The 22,333-nt window shown below is 36.7% G+C and overlaps 1 protein-coding gene across 2 annotated transcripts in view; it reads left to right on the forward strand.

The window, feature by feature from the left end:
* The window catches only part of LOC115218501 (probable phospholipid-transporting ATPase VB), a 115,441-nt gene that overhangs the window by 26,800 nt on the left and 66,308 nt on the right, over positions 1-22,333 (forward strand). For both annotated transcript variants that reach the window (XM_029788359.2, XM_036508167.1), the window contains exon 2: positions 12,733-12,937. In XM_029788359.2, the coding sequence (XP_029644219.1) occupies positions 12,733-12,937 (205 nt within the window). The remainder of the gene's footprint in view (positions 1-12,732; positions 12,938-22,333) is intronic.

Consider the following 22,333-nt stretch of genomic DNA (forward strand, 5'->3'; position numbering starts at 1 on the left):
TAATGATATCTGTGGGGCAGCTGATGATGGAGGGATGTTGGATTGTTGGTATGGCTGTTTTTGTATCTGTGGAATAATATTATAACACATCCTTTTGATATATATATATATGTGTATATTTATGTTTATGATGGGTTTCTTTCAGTTTCCATCAACCAAATCCACTCACAAGGCTTTGGTCAGCCTGAGGGTATAGTAGAAGACACTTGCCCAAGGTGTCACACAATGTGGTTGAGAAGCAAGCTTCTTACCACACAACCATGCCTATACCTATAATGGTACCAGCTATATATTACTTATATATTTGTTTCTTTCTTTGAAGCGGAGATACATTGTTCCTAAGTATTTAAGGTTATACTAGAATGGAGGTATGGTTAGTTTAGTTAGTTTTTTGAGTCTGAGGGTAAAATATTCCTTTTGGTCCATTCCCGTTGAAGACCTAAAGGTGCACAAGACACACAAAACAGTGAAGGAGATGAAATATATCTCCTCTGCTATTCTGTAGTTTACACCATAAAGTACTGCAAGTTATAAAATTGAACAATGTGGTCCTAATTTTCAATTCGTATTTATTTACTTTTTTAGTGCACCTTGCTTCATCTCACAGTGCATCAATGTGAAAACCACATATGTCCTCATTATTCATATATTACAACAGATGTCATAATATCACAGTCCTGTGTTATAATCTTTTCCATCATCACTGCCTTATATTAGTCTATATCAACATCATCAACCTTTATTTCTGGGGAGACATTGTTTATATGTGTTTTGTTTTCATGTTAGTCATGAATGTGTGGGTCTTAAGATAACAGTTATGTATAATATATGAATTATTTAAGACCTGGGATGCCATTCTTAATAACCAGAACAATTTATTTATAAACTGCAACCAGATCCTTTTTCATATTCTCTGTTGTGTTCAAGTTCTCTTACAACCTTGGAGTAAGCAAGGAAAATCCATTTCAATGTTATCCTCCTAGGGTTAACAGGATAGTCAAGGGTTTGCTCTTTAATTAATTATATAAAGGAATTGAGAAGGACAAAAGCAATTAGGAAAATATGCATTAGCATAGCCTCCAAATGATGCTTTGATCAAATCTAGAAAGTCTTTGGTCATAGATCTGCTTGGTCTGAGTTAACCTGGGGCTAAACAATAATAACAACAAATCAGAGAGACTATTGAGTGAGAAATCAATGGCCAAGCTGACTGGAAGGAGACTTCGGAGAAGACCAAAAAGAAAATAGTTAGAAAATATCTATAGGCTCAGTTGTTTATGTTAAGGAATCCAGCAGGAAAGTGTGATGACAATTACTTTTGATAGGACCCTATGGAGGAGGTACCTGGGGACTCTACACTCATAACCTTACCAAGAATAGGTGGCAGAAAAACAGATGGATGGGTAGGTGGATGGAATCCCTGAATATAACTGGTCTGGATTATAAGCATTATAAGTTACTGTAAATCTACAAACTTGTTTAAAACCAAAAATCTGCTTAAATATCCTTCGTTAGTTGAAGTTTGATTATTTTAGTGCTGTTGTTGGTATGCATATATTTTCACTGCACTGAAAAATATTCTGCACATTTAGTCATACAGAAAGTTTTTCCATGCAATTCATATGATACAACTTTTCATAGAAAATATAAAAGGAATTTAAAAAATAAATTAATCAAAAGAATTTATTTCCTTCTTGGCAATTATATTATATAAATATGGCTGATGTGCATTGTTTTTGTTATCCATGAAAATACTAAATGTAGCTTATACAACAGCTGTGTTGAAAGGGTAATAAGCAATGCAATAGTTTTGTGCTACTCACAAGTTATTACATAACAGCTGTGCTTCTATTGCACCCTTATAAACTATCTTATTAGCAGAAGCAGTATAGAAATATTCTGTACACCTTCTGATCCTTTTACTTTCTGAATTCATATTTTACCAATATTTTGCTTTACAATCTTGTGACCCATGTTTACTGTACATCAGTTGTGTTATTAATTTGTTAATTAATAACAGTTTTCTTCTGTATCATTAGTCAGGGGAAGAGAAGTATTAGTCTGAAAAATAGAAGAGAGCTGTTACCAATAGTTTTTCTTAGATCTTCTACACTAAGATTTTAGAGTGGCAGTGAGTAGTTCATGAGGTGGTAAAAGAATAAAAGTTAAAGAATATCTATTCTTTTATTCTTTTACTTGTTTCAGTTCTTTGACTGTAACCATGCTGGAACATCACATTAAGGGTTTTTTTTAGTCAAAGAAATCAACCCCAGGACTTATTCTTTGTAAGTCTAGTACTTATTTTATCAGTTTCTTTTGCCAAACTGCTAAGTTACGGAGATGTAAACACACTGACATTGGTTGTCAAGCAATGGTAGTGGGACAAACACAGATACATTGATATATATGTGTGTGTGTGTGCAATGGGCTTCTTTCAGTTTCCATTTACCAAATCCACTCAAAGCTTTGTTCAGTCCGAGGCTATGGTAGAAGATACTTGCCCAAGGTGCCACGTGGGGGGACTGAACCCGGAACCATATGGTTGGGAAGCAGGTTTCTTACCACACAGCCATGCCTGTACCTATCACAGCCACACCTGCGCCTATCTGATAAAATTTATACTAATATTTGTGGTGTTACTATATAGTTAAGGTAGCCAGCTGGAAAAAACATTAGCATGCCAGGCAAAATGCTTTGCCCCATTTCCACCAAGGTTGACTTTGCCTTTCATCCTCCCAGGGTCAATAAAAGAAGTACCAACTGAGCATTGAGGTTAATGTAACTGACTTACTCCCTCCTCCGAAATTGTTGCCCAGGTTCCAAAATTTGAAACCAATATTTGTGTTGCTGAGGTGACAAGCTGACAGACTCGTTAGCCTGTTAGGCAAAATGCTTGGTGGCATTTTGGCTGTCTTTATGTTCTGAGTTCAAATTCTACCAAGGTCAACTTAGTTTTACGTTCTTTAGGGTCAATAAAATAATTACCAGTTGAGCACTAGGATTGATTTTATCAACTTAGCTCCTACTCCAAAATTGTTGGCCTTGCACCAAAATTCGAAACCAATATCTAGTTAGATATGTGCCTATGTGGATAAAATTTATTCTAATATTACATTTGTGTTGAAAATCTAATCTGTAAAGTCAATAAAACGAGTATAATGAATTTGCAACGGAGTGTGGAATACCCAACATATCAGAAAGAGTCCTTCTTCCAGGAAAGGCTGACAGGAGAAAAATTAATGAGACATTGAAGCTTTACATCCTGTAACTTCGATGTACTCTTTTTATTGGTTTTAATAAATAATACAAATATTGCCAATGCAGACCAATACCAGTCTCTTAGGAATCTGTTTAATCAATTCTTCGTTTTATTTATTTCAGTCATTAGACGGTGGCTATGCTGGAGCACCACTCTAAAGACATTTTAATCAAATGAATTAACCTCAGTACTTAATTTTTTTTTTTTCCTTTAAGCCTGGTACTTATTTTATTGGGCTTTTTGCCTGACTTCTAAGTTACAGAGATGTAAACGTACCAACACTGCTTGTCAAGTGGTGGTGGGGGGGGGGACAAACACTGGCACACACACACACACACACCACACACACACATCATCTACCAAATCCTCTCACAAGGCTTTGATCAGCCTGGGACCATGCAGTTGGAAAGCAAGCTTCTTATCACACAGCCATGCCTATAGTTAGATATGTAATGTCTTTGTTGAATAAATTTATTCCTCTGCTTTATTATCTATGATACTAATAACTGTTAGGCAATATTTCTTATTGTTAACATATTATGATAAATTGGTTTTATCTTATGTCACCAATTGTTAGTGTATAGTATTTCATTGATGTGCGATTTTTCTCTTAAGTGTTTCCAATGCCTGTTGCTACTTAATCTCTTGATATTGTTGATGTTTAGCCTTACACCAATGGTTCTCAACCAATTTTTGCCTATAGACCCCTTTGATTCCTATTTTATTTGGGTTGACCCTCGTAGCTATCCAATGTTTAAAAAATCCTAGGCACAGGCATGGCTCTATGGTCCAAAGTTTGCTACCCAACCACATTTCCAGGTTCAATCCCATAGTGTGGCACCTTGGGCTAATGCCTTCTGCTATACATTTCTTTACTACCCACAAGGGGCTAAACACAGAGAGGACAAACAAGGATAGACAAACGGATCAAGTCGATTACATCAACCCCAGTGCGTAACTGGTACTTATTTAATCAACCCTGAAAGGATGAAAGGCAAAGTCGACCTCGGCGGAATTTGAACTCAGAACGTAGCGGCAGACGAAATACGGCTAAGCATTTCGCCCAGCGTGCTAACGTTTCTGCCAGCTCGCCGCCCTAATGCCTTCTGCTATAGCCTCAGGTTGACCAAAGCCTTGTGAGTGGATTTGCTTGATGGAAATTAAAAGAAGCCTTGTTCGAAAATAAAAGGACACAGATCGGGTCATATAGCCAGATGATGTCTCCTGGGGCTAAATTACAGCAACATTCGTCCTAAACTAGGACTGCCATGTTATGTTGGCAAACAATCTTTACTCCAAAGTACTGTTGCTGAATATCTCTCATTGTGAGATTTAAAAATAGTAATTTTCTAATTTATAGATCAGTAACTTTGAAAACAATTATTCTGTGCTGATGAAGAGAAATAACCCAGAAATCGCGATACACAGATATTGTTTTGAGCTGAGTGGGGGTACTAGATTCCCTTGTTCGAAAATATAAGGACACAGATCGTGTCGTATAGCCAGCTGGAGACGATGTCTCCTGGGGCTAAATTACAGCAACATTCGTCCTAAACCAGGACTGCCATGTTATGTTGGCAAAAAATCTTAGGACTTACTTTAAAGGGTTTACTTGATCAAATCAACTCTGTAGTTATTCTGTCTCATTTTGCCAAACTGCTAAGTTACAGAGATGTAAAGAAATAACCAATGCATGACAAACAAATACACACACATGCACACACATGCACACACATTTACACATACATGTGCACATACACATAAATAACAGGTTTGGTTTTACAGATGGGAGAAAAATCCCTATACATGCATACTTACAAGTATATGTATAGATGTGTGTATTAATTATTAGTTATGAAATTAGCGCAATTAGCTGGTAGAACTGTTAGCATGCTGGGCAAAATACTTAGCAGCATTTCATTTGTCTTTATGTTCTGAGTTCAAATTCTGTTAAGGTCAACTTTGCCTTTCATCCTTTCAGATCAATAAAATAAATACTTGCTGAGTACAGTGAGTTGATGCAATTGACTTACCTCTCTTCCGGAATTTGCTGGCCTTGTGCCAAAATTTGAATCTATTATTAGCTATGAAGCTTTATATGTAACTTTAGGTTTTTGAATCACTTTATGTAGCTTCACACCTAATGATTAATATTTGGGGCAGTGTTAGTCAATTACATCAACCCCAAATGCTCAGCTGGTACTTATTTTATTGACTCCAAAAGGACAAGAGGCAAAATCAACTCAGTTGATTTGAACTCAAAGCATGAAGACAGACAAAATGCTGCTAAGTTTTTCACCCAGCATTCTATGGATTCTGCCAGTTTGCCACCTTCATCATGATAATAATATTCCTTTGTACCATGGGAACAAGGCCTAAAGTTTTGAAGGAGGGGAGCTAGTTGATTCTATTGACCCCAGTACTCAACTGGTACCTATTTTATCAACCCCCAAAAGGATAAAAGGCAACGTCAACCTCAGCAGGATTTGAACTCAGAATGTAAAGCTAGATGAAATGCCACTATGCTTTTTGCTCAGTATGCTAATGATTCTGCCAGCTTGCCATCTTCATGATGATGATAATATTAACAACAGTGACGATAATAATAATTTCTCATATAAACACAAAGCCGGAAATTTAGTGGAAGGGAAACAATCAATTATATTAATTCCATGACTTGACTGGTAATTTATTTTATCAACCCCAGAATGACGAGGTTAAATTTGACTAGATTTTGAACTTGTTTTTTTTTTTTGTTATAGGGAACTCGTGTCCATATTACCGTCTATCTCCTTTTCTATGAGTGTAGAGTGTGATATGAGGGAAATTTAGCTGTTATTTCTAGCTAGGTAAATGACCACGTAAAGGGTCCATCTGTGTGTGTGTATGTAAGAGGGAAAGAATGAAACTGCATATATAAGAAAGAGAGAGAGAGAAGTATAGCAAAAAATGTAGTGTGTGAGTTGGTGCAGAATAATTAAGTTTGTTCAAAGTTGTTTAAATTGTTTAATGAATCTCTTTTCTTGTCAGTGTCACTGATTAGGTTTCACTCCAGTTCTTGTGTGAGTAGTGTTGGTGGTGGTGGTGGTGGCGGTTGTGGTTTAGTTTTGCTTGGGCTGACTGGTCATCAAAAGCATTTAACCCGTGACAACTTCAATTAGTTTTGGGGAATAGTGTATCTAGTGCTACATTATTCAACATGTTCTTCCATTTTTTTAAAGCTAGCAGAGTGTGATTTGAGAGAAGTTTGTTTGCTATTTCTATCAAGTCAAATCTTGAAGCTTCCTCGTTGACTCTTGCATGTGGCATTTCTAATTTTGGGATGTGGTGGATCCTCCAGCCTTTGTACCTGGTTACCTTTCACCTGATTCTCTGACATCTGCTTGTTATATTAAGTCTCCCATATACTGATTAATCACAACATCCCATCCTCTCTTATGCTTATCTTCTCATCTACCTCCTATTTTAATTTCTTCTCTTTACTCTATATAGGTCACTTTCTTCTCTCACCTTTCTACATCTTTTCCTCTATTTTACTGCTCTGTGTTGTTGTTATTGTTGTTGGATGCAACAACTACATCCAAGAACAATGCCACATCTGAAGGAAGAGCACTGGAAGACTACTACACTGACTTTTCTGCTGGTGGCAACCCATGCACTAGATTCCAGTGCAGTACTCCAAAGAAGACTTGGGTAAAACACATTGAGGAAGACCTGAAGTTACAGAGTCTCAACCTCAAGCATGCTAAGGCCAGCACCATGGACTGAAAGCATGGAATAACATCATCACTAGAGTCCATCATCCAGAAGCACTCACAGCAGTGTATTGGTTGAGAGTCAGCCTCCCCGTACAGTTGTCAGTTAGAGATTAAAGCAGACGACTACACCCAATCCTTCCTTGTAATCCTTATTCTTCATCACTTCACCCTCACAGGTTTAAATAGAAATGGTTTTGTGGCAAACCATATTATCCCATTTCCTTTTTCTGATATCCATAAATAATTGTGAATTTATAAAAAGAAATTTAAATAATAAAACTTATATATTGTGTAGTTAGTGATACTCAGGTAGAGCACATGACAAAATTCACTAATGCCTATTTAGTTACTTTGTGGTTGAAATACTACAGGTGTGGTGTTTTCTGTCAACCTTATAAGATCACTTCGACATTAGGTTCTATTCAAGTGAATTTTTCATCTCACTGAACTTCATTGCTTTGCACCAAAGGTAGAAATTGTAAATGTTATATGAACATTTTTACTTTAGTGCTGATAATGAAGTGTTATGTCTAGAGACCACACCTTATTCTTTTCCTGAAAGTAACCATATATTACCACACATTCTCTTCTCATTGGCTCATACCTATTCTTGCAGAATATTAGTGTACTGGAATCATGTCTTAACATCCTCTACTAAACAGTGATACACAAATATTAAAGTACTGGTGACTTGCTAATGAGGATTGTTTTCTAATCAATCATTAATAATGACACTAATTATAGCACACAATATTCTTTTGATTTTTCTTTAATTGGCTATTAGCAGGGTTTGAGTTTCTGTGTTAGAAGAGTGACAATCCCTTGGTTTTAAGAGTATGTTCCTGCGAAGAAGATAAATCATATTCTGTTTCAATCTATTCTCCATGAAATTAGCTGCTGAGGGCAACAACTGAATGAAAATATTTATTAGAATATATTTGAAATGATACAAGATGAGAGTTTGTGTGATTACAGTGATTTTGGGATAATGAGACATGTTTCCAATGTAACCTTCCTGTCGTCCACCACAACTAGTTAGCACTACTGAGGATACATTGGTACTGAGCCAAAACTGGTCTAAGCAGCCTAATGGTAACAAGTTTAATGCTCAGCGAAGTATAGTCTTCTTGTTGTCCACCACTGCTGAGTAGTATGGTAGTGGTACATTAATACTTGGCCACATTATGCTGGTGGCCTGATATTGATGAATATGTATATTCAACCATGAATCTTTCTAAAAAGTAAACCAGTTTTAATAAGAATTACTGAGGCACAAGATGTCTTATTTATTTATATATATAACATCCTCCTCATCATCATTTAACATTTGGCTTCTATGCTGGCATGGTTTGGATAGTTTGACCAGAGCTGGTAAGGCCAGGAGCCACACTAGGCTCTGTTGTCAGTTCTGGCATGGTTTCTATGACTGGATGCCCTTCCTAGTGCCAACCACTGCACAGAGTGTGGTGGGTGTTTTTTCATGTGGCACCAACACCAGTATCAATTCTGCTATGGCAGACAGGTTTTCTTGAGTACAGCCAGGTATCAGATATCTCAGTCCCCTGCCATCTCCTTTGTAAGGCTCAGTGTCTTGAGATAGGTCTTCAGTACATCATCCCATGTCTTCCTGGGTCTCCCTCTTCTGCAAGGTTCATCCCCTTTAGTGATCAGCACTTTTGTATGCAACTGTGTGCATGCGCGTGCACACACACCTGACATTACTAATCAAATGATAACTGAAGGAAAGATAGCAAATGATGTACACTAGGTGATGGGGAAACTAAAATGTTCTATTTAAGAATGAAGATTTACATTTAATTTTATGGAGGTGTATCTGCCATACAAGTTAAATTTTAATATAGCCTTAATTGTATGATCTTGGAGGATTCAATGATAAATCTTTATCTTTGATGTCTTCTAATTATGAAACAAATAAACGTGACAAGTTGAGTGAAAGTGATTTGAAAATGTGACAAGTTATCAAGAGCATTGACAATCACATTGAAAAGAAAGTGTTATTTAATTCCAGGTGACTATACCTGATAAACCTATGATCAAAAACATTTCTTTCATCCTTAACCTTCTCATTTTTGTTTCAAGCAAAATATATCTCTGTGACTGAGCTATCTAATATATTCTGATATACAGAAATCTGGCTGCTATTTGTAGTACATTGAGAAGCATCATACATGCTTGCTTGTCAACTCAGACATTACTGTTTCTGTTGGTATTGTTGATGATGATAATGGATAGCCTTGATCACTTCTGTGCAGGCCAACAGTCATAGCAATAACCAGTCAAATTGGTTTATAGCTATTTTTATTATATTACCTGCAGTCAGTCATTGCAACTATGATGGCTGTTCATGGCTGTGGCATGACTGGATAAGCTTTCTCCATACCAGTCAGTCTTTCTGCATGGGTTTGCCATTTATGTTCAGTTCCTTTCCACTTTGTGTTCCTTTTTGCAATATCTTTGAATCTTGGTCTAGGTCTTCCATGGTTTCTTTTCCCCTTGCATAGTTGAGAGTGAAGTATTTGTCGGGGGAGTCTGTTGTTGTCTATCATGTGTAAGTGACTCAACCAATGTAAAATTCTATCAATGAGGATTTTCATCATAAGAAGAAGCAGACCAGCACACTGGAGAATCTGTTTGCTTCTGATCTTGTCAAAGAGAGTAATCTATATAAATAATTTGTCATAGCTGTCTCATCATATCACTATGCTTAGAACCATTCTCATAAAGACAGGTTGGCAGGGTAGACAAGATTATAACTTGGAATCCAGCAGTTGGATATACTGAATTCTTCTACAATCTATCCTTGTTGTGAAGGTGTGTGGCTTAGTTGTTAGGGGTATTCGGCTCATGATTGTAGTTGTGAGTTTGATTCTCAACAACATGTTGCATCCTTGAACAAGACACTTTATTTCATGTTTCTCCAATCCACTCACCTGGCAAAAATGAGTTGTACCTGTATTTCAAAGGGCCAGCCTTGTCACATTCTGTGTCACGCTGAATCTCCCTGAGAACTACATTAAGGGTACACGTGTTTGCAGAGTGCTCAGCCACTTGCACATTAATTTCATGAGCTGGCTGTTCTGTTGATTGGATCAACTGGAACCTTTGTCATCATAACCAACAGAGTTCCCAGTTTTTTACAATCTTCCCTGTGTGGATAACATAGTGATTCATCATTCATGGTTTATAAGTTCAGATTCTGTGTCGCTGGAAGTCTTATGAGGTATTTACAGTACATTTTACCATTTAATGTTGGGCATGTTGATGTAACATGCAGCACTTTGGTGATTAGATTAGAACTCGTGTTTTCAGCATGATATGATTGTAAACCTTGTATCCCTCATTTTCTTAACATAGTTTGCCTCAGTCTATAGGCTAAATCATCATCATCATCATTTAACATCCATTTTCCATTGGTTGGATGGTTATACTAAGTCTGATGAGTCACATCTGTCTCAGGCCCCAGTTTTAGATCTGTCATGGTTTTTACAGCTAGATGCCCTTCCTAACACCAGCCACTTTGCAGTGTGTACCAGGTGCTTTTTTACATGACACCAGCATAAGTCAAGTCACTGAATAAATTGCAAAACAAAGAAGAAAGGAAAATGCTGAGTGGGAGTATATTTAAGAGAGGTGGAGGTAGCTTTATACCAAGTGTTGAAGGCTAAAGCAGGATAGTGGAACAATCACAGGTGTGTTGCTATAGAAGTGAGTCATGCTCCCTCCCTGCCCCACAGTATATAAAGGTGGTGGTGGTGGGAGCTGGAAGATAGATAAAGAGAGTGGTTATGGGGTGCGAATATATTCACAAAGTACAAAAAGGCAAGTATAAGGGAAAATATAGATTTTGAATCAGGAGGGAAGGAAGGTATGAGAGGAGAGTGACAGATAGATTGATATTGGGTGAGAGTTGGCTGTAGTGAGTGATGGATAAAAGGTAGGAGGTGTGGCTGATGGTAAATATCAGGCTGCAGGATGAGGGGAGAGAGGAAGAGACAGAGGTGGCTCAGGAACAAGGAATTGACTTGCACCAGAACAAGAGGTGTAGGAAGTGGCAGTGTCGTATATCTGTGGATGAGAGCAGGGAGATGTGCTGGGTGCGAGGGGCGGGGGGAGGGAGAGAATAATGAACTGTGATGGAGAAGGCCAAGATCACGTGATCTGGGGTTCTCAGCGCTGGAGATGGTGGGGATTTATCTCCTTGCTAGTGATATAAAGAAGAGCACATTTTGCACCAAAAGCCAGTATGAAAGTTTCTCTCGTGATATCTACCACAGTATAGTTTGTTCTAACAGAACATCCATGTTTGAGTGGGGGTAAATATTACCTCATGGTATTAATACAGCCTCTGTCACTAAATATATATTTCATGTGATGGAGATGGTGGTCAAAGGTACATGAACATGGTAATAAGGAACAGGGCAACAAAGGTGGAGGAGGTGTTGATAGCAAATAAGTGAGGAGGAGGTTGAGAGGATGATAATAGACTGATGTGTAGCAAACTATGATGTAGCTTTGAGAAAATAGTGATATTACTGAAATGCACAAAAAGTGGGTGATCAGTAGAAAGCAGTCTTGGCTGGGGTGATTATGGAATGGAATGGAAGCACTCCGTCAGTTACGACGACGAGGGTTCCGGTTGATCCGAATCAACGGAACAGCCTGCTCGTGAAATTAACGTGTAAGTGGCTGAGCACTCCACAGACACGTGTACCCTTAACGTAGTTCTCGGGGATATTCAGCATGACACAGAGAGCGACAAGGCCGGCCCTTTGAAATACAGGTACAACAGAAACAGGAAGTAAGAGTGAGAGAAAGTTGTGGTGAAAGAGTACAGCAGGGATCACCACCATCCCCTGCCAGAGCCTCGTGGAGCTTTAGGTGTTTTCGCTCAATAAACACTCACAATGCCCGGTCTGGGAATCGAAACCGCGATCCTATGACTGCGAGTCTGCTGCCCTAACCACTGGGCCATTGCGCCTCCACATTATAAGAGTGAGATAAATGGTAGTGCCAATGGGTGGAAAAGTAATTGCAGACTCCTGCTCTCAAATGATTGCGGCTGGTGAATTGTACCATTGTTAGAAGAATAATGCGGGATGGGTAGTTGGAAAATAAGATGTGGTGTCAAGTATGCTTGACATGGACAAACTATTTGTAGAATCTATCATGGACAAGAATAAGCATGATACTTTTAGGACCTCACTTTCGCTGTGACAGACAGGTCTTCTGTGCATGGAAAGTTACCAGTCATTTCAGTCTTTTGTCATCTTCTCCATGATGTTCAATATTTTGAGATCAGTTCTCACTACCTCATCCCATGTCTCCCTGGGTCACCCTCGGCCATAAGTCTCATCCACTCTAAGTGATTGGCACTTCTTTAAGTAGCTGTCTTCATTCATATGCATCACACGACCAAATCAATGTCGTCAACTCTTTTGTGAGCTACGTCTGATGCCTCTTGTACCTAATTTTTCTCTCAACACTGAGTGAGTTGGTTAAATAACTTGACAAAACCTCCTTTATTTACTTCAAGACAAAAGCAAAAAACAACTGGTTCATTGATATTATGTGAATGGGTGACATGTACAGAAATAGCCCTCTCTCTCTCTCTCTCCGCACACACACACACTAATTAATGTATTTAATTGTAATCATTCAACTACTTATCATTTTTATTTTTTATATAATTTTCAGGAAAAGCGAGGCATATGTGAAGACACCTTGGCATGCAGTCTGTGTTGGAGACTTAGTACATTTGTCATGCAATGAAGTCATTCCTGCTGACATTTTGTTGTTAAGGTCCAGTGATTCATCTGGCCTTTGTCACATAGAAACAAGCAACGTTGATGGAGAAAACAACCTTAAACAAAGATTCTGTGTACAAGTCAATAAAGAACAGGTTAGTATTGAATGATACTTTACAACCTCATGGCTTCTCAATTTCCAGTCTAACCTTGCAGTTGTCTGTCCTGCAATTGAGATTACATGAATTAGGTAATCCAACACCTCAAACATGCATGAGTAACTTAAACTTATTGCTGATCAAGTGTTTGATATTGTTTTCTCTTGTATAAACTAATGCATTTTATATTGTTTTATGCTTACAAACTACTATGGTGAAATATATTTTTTATCAAGTAACACCTTTGATAATCAAATAAAATATCTACTTACTTGCTATATGTTTACTTTACTCTTATCTAACTTTATTTATTAATTTTTTTAATTTTTAATATTTGCCTTTACTTAATCTGAAAATAGATTACAACAATTGTAACTGGGAGAATATACCTCAGGTGAACATATGGCATACTAAGTATAAATATGTTACTATCTCAGGTACATAATATAGTGAGTTGAAAAGCTCCAGTTAACTGCAAAATTAAAAATCTAAAACATTGCCAGGAGTATTGGGAATTTAAAAACGACAAAAAGATAACACCAAGAAAATAATTTCCTTGCAATTTGGGAAACAATAGATGATGGACTGCAGGAATGGAACAGTCTTTAAAGCAACAGGCATGTTTTAGTCATGTTTCAGACCCAAGGAATTATATATCATCATATTATCATCATCGTTTAACATCCGCTTTCCATGCAAGCATGGGTTGGACGATTTTGACTGAGGGCTGGAGAACCAGACGGCTGCACCAGGCTCCAATCTTGATCAGGCAGAGTTTCTACAGCTGGATGCCCTTCCTAATGCCAACCACTCCGAGAGTGTAGTAGCTGCTTTTTACGTGCCACTAGCACGGGGCCAGTCTGGCAGTACTGGCAATGACCTCACTCAAAACTTTTTACACATGCCACCGGCACAGGTGCCAGTAAGGCGATGTTGGTAACGATCACGCTCGAATGGTGCCCTTTTACATGCCACTGGTATGGAGCCAGTTGGCTGCTCTGGCAACGATCACACTCAGATGGTGCTCTTGGCACCCTACTAGCACGGGCACAAGTGCCAGTAAGGCGGCTCTGGTAACGATCACACTCGAATGGTGCCCTTTTATGTGCCACTGGCATGGAAGCCGGTTAGCCGCTCTATCAACAATCACCCTCGTATGGTGCTCTTTGCACCCCGCTATCACGGATGCCAGTCGTCGAATTTGATTTTGATTTTGATATATATATATATCAGAAATACTAAATTTCTAAATCTCTCGTAGAGACATGTACAGTGGTGGGGCGATAGAATGGTTGTATACTGTCAATCTAACATGAACGTGACAGTAGGGGAGTACACCATGCTGTTTAGCCCTAGGAAGCATCGACGCCTCCTGATGGCTTTGACACATTTTTCCTGTGTCCTTATATACATTTACGAAGGGGAGACAAATACCCTTCCTAGGGCTAAACAGCGGTGGTGTACCCCCCTACTGTCATGTTCATGTTAGATTGACAGTATACAACTATTCTATATATATATATATATATATATATATAATTAGTATAGACAGTCATGTGCAATGTGTTACCAAAAAAGAAAACTATAGTGTCACTAAATATGACGAGGGTGTTACAACACCTACGTTGCTGTGAATAAGAGCTAAAAATCTTCATTCCTGTAGTTAAAGCACATTATCATATACATATGTATTGACAGGGGCTGTAATCACCCGAAAACACCAGTTCAGAAATTCCTGATACTGATGAGTTGGTTTGGGCTAAATCCATAGCCTCATCAGTATTTATACATATTAATCATCATCATCATTGTTTCATGTCCATTTTTCATACTGGCATGGGGTGGACAGTTTGATTGGGGACTGGCAAGCCAGGAGGCTGCATCCGGCTCTAATCTGATCTGGCAAAGTTTCTACAAGTGGATGCACTTCCTAACACCAACCACTCCGAGAGTGTAGTGGGTGCTTTTTACATGCCAATGGCACAGTAGCCAGTCAGGCAGTACTGGCATTGGCCATGTTCAGATGGTGCTTTGTACGTGCCACCGGCACAGAGAGACAATCGCATGGCACACACACATATATACATGCACACACATATTTCTATATATATATATATATATATATATATATAGGGTGAGAGAGTTGGTATGTAAACACACATGGTTGGTTGTATAAAAGACAAATTAGAATGGTTAAAGAATATATTTCAATCGTCGTGTTAAAAAATGTTATAAAATTTCATGTTAGTGACATTGCTTTTGGAGAAATAACCAGTTTGGTATTTCTTTTCAAATTTCTCAAATTTCTTTACCGATATTCTGTCATCTCTTTGCTATGGTGGGGAGATGTCCAAACAGGGAGAGGTAAGCAGGGTTTTTTTTTTTTTTTGGTATATGACAGATAATCAAAAATGTACAGAAGGATTAGGTTCTAATGATTTAGCATGATTTGAATTTGATAGAATAGAATGGTAGGAGTGGTTAAGTTTTGCTTTATATTTTTCAATGAGGTAAGTTTCCTTACTTATATGTGTGTGTATATATATATATATATATATACACACACAAACATATATACATACATATATATATATACATACATATATATATACATATATATGTATATATATATATATAAAATTAGAAAAAACCCACCTTTTATCAATTCAAAATGAAAAATTAAATTATACCATCTAGAAAATTACATATAATAGAAAAATTAAAATTAAAATAACAATAAAATGTCAGAGATAAAGTAAATTGCAAAAAATAATAATAAAAATGTATATAATAGGTAGAAAAATGACACGTGTTTCGTGGTTATTATTTAAGAAATGATTATAGTAGTAGAGAAATCACTTCGATATAAATATAGTCGCTCATCAGGTATATATATACACATATATACACTATATATATATATATATATATAATATATATATATATACATACATGTATACACTATATATACATACATGCATACGTATATATATATATATACACACACACATATATATACACATATATATACACACAAATATATATATACATATATATATATCTATACACACAAATATATATATATATATATACACACTTGTACTTGTGGCAACATTCACCCTGGGTGGGTTGAGTTGGCTTCTTCTAGCACCCTCGAGGCATCTTGGACCATGGCAGCTCATACACAACGGTCCTGCACCAGTTCACTGGAATTAGTGAGCCAGTCACGGTTCCATCGGCACAGGCCAACCACCTGCAGTCCCGTGAGCATGGAGAGGTCCTCCTTGATTGTCATAACCCAGGTCTTCAGCTGCCCACCCACGTGTTTCCGCCAGTTGGGAAGTGGAGTTGGGAGAAGGACATCACGGTTCAGTTCACCCACTGGATGCCTACATGCATGGCCAAACCACCACAAACACCATTGCAGAAGGACAGATGATCAACCTCAGCTGCACCCCAAGGTCCATCCCCTCCTCACTGTGGTGGGGACACTGGCAACAGGTAGTGTCAGAGCTATGCCGTCGGGAACTTCGGTTCCTGGTAGGGCCACCCAAGGCGGATTGGTCTGACACCGAGTAGTATTAGGGCCACAACCCGACAGACGGGGCTCTGGTAAAAATCCTCGGAGTGTCTGTTTTGGCAACCGGTGGCTCCTCGGTCATTCTGTCCCTGTGTCTGCAGGCAATCTGCGGCAAACAGGATGTCTCTACATGCAGGATTGTTGGGGACCACTTGTGAAATCCACATATTTCCACGAAACTTCTTCCATGAATTCTCCATGGTGAATACAATGTTGAATTCTCGCTCGACTACTACTACTACTGCTACTGCCACTTCAAGTACTACACAAATCTACCCAAGCCCTGCTATTGCTCTACCACTATTTCGCGTAGAAAGGACCTGAGGGTAGCATGCTGGAACGTCAGAACACATCGTGACGACAGTGTCCAGGCATTTACGATGAAGGCTCTGCACAGGTACCACATGGCCGTTGCTTGTCTTTCAGAAGTGTGGCTTGCGGACGTCGGCCATCTTCCGATTAAAGTCCCCACCGAAGAATTCATCTACCAGCTATATCACAGTGGTGTGACTGATAACAGTGGCCTCCATGGGGTGGCTATAGTGCTCAGCCCTGACGCACAAGCGGCTTTCCTAGCGTGGCAGCCAATCTCGCATCGACTCACACTAGTTCAATTGAAGGGTCAAATCTCCAATGTCCACACATACGCACACACGCCCATATATGTACATACCCGCACATGTTTATATGCGCATACACAAAAAAAGATTATACATACGCCCCCCCCCCAAAAAAAAACGGAAAAAATTGATTACTTATATGAACTAAAGGCGTGTTTTGCCAATGTTTACATCGGTATGCACGCTCTGTAACTGTGTTTACTAGGGGATTTTTAGAAAAAATAATGAAAAATAGTTCAGAATTAGATAGAAGACAGAATTCCTTGCCTTTGTCATAAGGTATTGAGATTGAGAGAATCAACGATTCTAAATTAAATTGTTCATTGTGGTCTTTTAGATCCCAAATTAATTTACTGAGCCCTGTACTGTTACGTTTATTCCTATCCCTAAATGCTGAGTAATGGATAGAAGTTCTTTGAGATAACTGTAACGACATACTTCCAATGTAAAATCATACTTTATTACGAGTACTGATTATACACTGGTATATAGAATTTTTGATTTTAGAATTACTTAACATAAACTTAATTCTGTTGGAATTCACTTCAGATACAATAACCTTGTTATCAATATTTCTAGAGGGATGGAGGTATTTAGCTAAATTAATGATAGTATTAGTAAATGTATTAATATTTAACAGTTTGTTATTATGTGAAGAGATAATTTGTAAGATTTTTTGTGTTTGAAAAACCAATCCTAACCGTATGTCAATTGATAATAGAGTAATACCTAGAATATTACTCATGTATGTATATATATACACATGTGTATATGTGTGTATATATATATATATATATGTGTGTGTGTGTGTGTATATGTATATATATATATGTGTGTATATGTATATATATATATGTGTGTATATGTATATATATATAATATATGTGTGTATATGTATATATATGTGTGTATATGTATATATATATATGTGTGTATATGTATATATATATGTGTGTGTGTGTATATGTATATATATATATACACGTATATATGTGTATATGTATATATACACGTGTATGTGTATATATATATATATGTATATACACGTGTATATGTATATATACACATATATACACATATATACATATACACGTGTATATATATATATATATATATATGTATATACACATATATGTATATGTATATATATATATATATGTATATATATATACACGTATATATTGTATATTTATATGTATACACATATATGTATGTATATATAAACACATACAGTTATATATATATTTATACACAGAGACATGTGCACATGAATGGTAGTAGTGTGTGATGAAGTGATGCCAGTTATGACTAGAAATAATATAACCAAAGGAATATATCTCAGAAAAGCACTCAGATAATCCAAGTTAATTGAGATTTTCATCTTAGTAGATTGCAGACGTGGGAGCCTACCATATTAGTATTACAGTAATTAACTTGTATTTGAGTGTATAGTTCCTTTGTTTAAAAGGTTTCAGACTCTGGAATTGTAGTCATTCTATAGCTCTGAAGGTGTGCTCACGAGAAAGACAATACCTGGAAAAAAGAGAATTTTTTTTATTGTATACATTATAGATTAATTTTTATGAGAATGTGCTCTATAGGCAGATGTTAGCTTTTTTTTTTCTAACACAAAAGATTCAACAGTGAAGGGTGGTAGCAAGAATTATGTTTTTTCACTTGGCTATGATCCACTTCTTAGCAAAAATATGTGCCAATCAAAACAAAAGGTTTCCATAAAACTCTTTTCATTTTGCTCCTAGGGGAAAGAAATATTTTCATGCAGCTTGTTGAATAGAAATGAGCAAACTGAATTAGGAAGCCTGATGAATCATGCATGGTTGGGGCACATTAAAAAAACGTGTCAGTTTACTGAGCACCTGTCCCCAAAATATCAATGACTGTTCTTAAAATATTACTATTGACTGGAGCATGTATTCTCTGTCCTAGAGTTTTTTTAAAATACTAAATGAATTTAATTTCTTTTACCTCAATTGTTTCAGAATGTGTTGTAGGATTTGTTAGAAATAAGTCTGTGTTAGCTTTATGTTGTTAATTTATCTTTGGAATTTTTGGTGTGTATATATATATATATATATATATATATAATATATATATATATATGTATGTATGTATGTATGTATGACAGGCTTCTTTCAGTTTCTGCCTACCAAAGCCACTCACAAGGCTTTGGTTGGCCCATAGCTATATTGGAAGACACTTGCCCAAGGTGACATGCAGTGGGACCGAACCTGGAACTGTGTGGTTGGTAAGTAAACTTATTACCACACACCCACTCCTGCATCTATCTATCTATCTATCTATATATATATATATATATATGTATATTATTCCTGGTTATGACATTAAACTGCATCCGATGGTAAGGCTCCATTTCAGGAGTTGTGAGGAGCATGGTGTCGCCCCTTATTTACTATTACACTCGGCTCCATTCTGATCTGAAAGGGTAGTACCTATCAGGATCCCATCTATAAGTTAAATAAATTTCTCTGGGTTAGAGAAGGCCCCTGTTATTTTTGACGAAACCCAAGGAGGCAGCTTTTCTAAGAGAATGATATTCTGACATAAAACTTGCAGTCAAAATAGTACCAGTTATATTGGGATGTTTGTGACTGGAACCTACTCTGTTGATCAAGAGAGCGACAACAGTGGTGTCCAAGCTTTTGTTGCTTAAATCCAATGATGTACAGATGTCTCACTATCATTTCATTCCTTGATCCATCTGGTATTTTATAAAGTCTTATGGCAATGGATGTATAACAGTAAGTTATATCCATGCACATGCAGGGATGAAAGTAAATGAGGACATTGACATTCAGTGTGGCATGGCTTTCATCTGACAAGATGAGACAGTCATCATATATATATATGTGTGTATGTATGTATGTATATATATATATATATATATATATATATATACAGTGTATATATAATCTTTGTGTGTGTATAAATATACACAGGCTTGCACCTAAATATGCTAACCTAGTTATAGGATACTTCAAAGAAATACTTTATGGGGAGGTAGAGAGAGGTTTTAATTGTGATTGTAGGAAATACATCATTAAAAAGTGGAAACTCCTCCTCAGTTACTGCTTCATTTTTTGGGACAGATCAGATAAGGACCTACAAATATTTAATAATATGCTCAATACACTTCACTTATCCATCAAATTCATAATAGAAACCACTTGCATTCTTAGATATCCACATAAAAATATACAACTCCAGTCACAACAGACATATTTTACTAAAAAATGGACACACACTTATATTAGTACTATAGTGATTGACCCAAACAGATGTCAAATCCAACTCAATGAGCTCAAAAGCTTCCTAACAAAATAGAATTAGTAGATGATGGAATTAAAAAGGCGATGAAACTGAACATCACACAACTAAGGACACTAAAGGAAAAAAATTAATGAACACACGATTCCATTTATCACACTCCTGGGGTAGCCAACATCTTTCACGCCATAAAATCAAACCTACCTATACTTCTACAATGCCCCATTTACCCTTGATTACATGTATATAGAGAATATATTGAATTATAAACAGTACGAAATTCAAATTATTTTCTTATATTTCGACTTTATTTTCCTAATTTATGATTGTTGTACTAATATTTAATGTTTGTTCATGCAAAACATGGAATTACACAGAATGTGGGATTTGACTATACAAGTGTAAAGGAATATAGATTTTCATAGGACTTTGACCACACCCTCCCTTCTTTCCTTATCTTTCCTATCCTACTTCCTAAAATTGACATCTTGAAATGTCACCTGCCCTTGTGAAGAAATGTGTTTATCTACTACATATGTGGAAAATTCTGTCTGTGAGTGTGTTTGTTTGTGGGTTTGTTATCTAACTCCTCCTACATCGTTTTATCGATTTTTATGAAACTTGACACATGAGTAGAACTCATGTCTAGAAACCTCGTGACATACTTAGATTGTTGAAAAAAAATTCATGATAGGTCCCCTGGAAGGGATCCTTATATCTACTGTATATAACAAGTATATTTTATTTAAACATCCAAGGGAAATAACCCATTCACTTCTAGAAGGGATCCTTAATATAGCCAAGGAAAATAACCCATACATCTTCGTAAGTTATTTGGTATAAATCAAGAGTATGCTTATTTCTTAGTACTCGAAGTATTAAAGTTATTTTCGCAATTTGTCCAGTACAATGCTTAAAGAAGTAAATAGTAGTAGATCCATTTATTTCAGTTAGTGACTTATTCACAAATATACCAACACTAGTGCCGCTGAGGGTATTATTCTCTGGGAACGCACAAAAGCCCTTTTCAGAGTTATTTACTTTGAATTGTTATTATCTCATTTCTGATTAGCCTGTTATTATGAAACGTACCTCATGATTTTAGTATACATACCTTATTAGTATTTCCTCCTAAGTTCTATATACTCTGGGAATGCATTATTTGAATTCTTACTACCAGGTAACTAATTTCATGTTATTACATAACTGACTTCACAATTTCAGTATTCATAACTTATTAGGAATTCCTAAAAACAAGATCCTGTGTAAGACAGTTTTGTATTCTATGTAAATGCACAAAAACCATTTTAAGGGCTACATACTTTGTATTGTTGTTACTGGATTAGTGAAATAATTCTGAGAACGGAACTAAGGGATAAACCCCACTTTCCCAGGAATTACTGGGTGTGTCAGCTAGTTTACAAACTTGTTGATAGGTATACAAGAAAGGAAAGAGGAGGATAAGAAAAAAGAAGAAAAAAGAAAAATGCTTTGTATAGAATTTCAGTGGGTTGACCACATCAAATTGAAAAGAAACTTCTCTCTTGCTCTCTCTCTCTCTCTCTCTCTCTCTCTCTCTCTCTCTATCTATCTATATATCTGTTTGTCTGTCTATCTTTCTATCTATCTTTTCCCCATCCTTTATTATTTTTTTCCCTCTTTCTTGATTGTCCTGAAACCTCGCTTTCTGTCTATTTTTTCTCCTCCTCTTTGTTTTTTTTCTTTCTTTCCTCCTTTTTCCAAAACAACAAAAATATTTTTCTCTTCTTCTAAACAAAATAAGAAAGAAACCATCTGATTCATAATAAATGAACAATGGAACCTTCTGTTCCATTTTGGTTTTGTCTTGATAAGTTTGATAAACAAACAAAAGTGCTAATAAAGAAT

This window comes from Octopus sinensis, linkage group LG13 (assembly GCF_006345805.1).
Source record: "Octopus sinensis linkage group LG13, ASM634580v1, whole genome shotgun sequence".
NCBI classification, from domain to species: domain Eukaryota; kingdom Metazoa; phylum Mollusca; class Cephalopoda; order Octopoda; family Octopodidae; genus Octopus; species Octopus sinensis.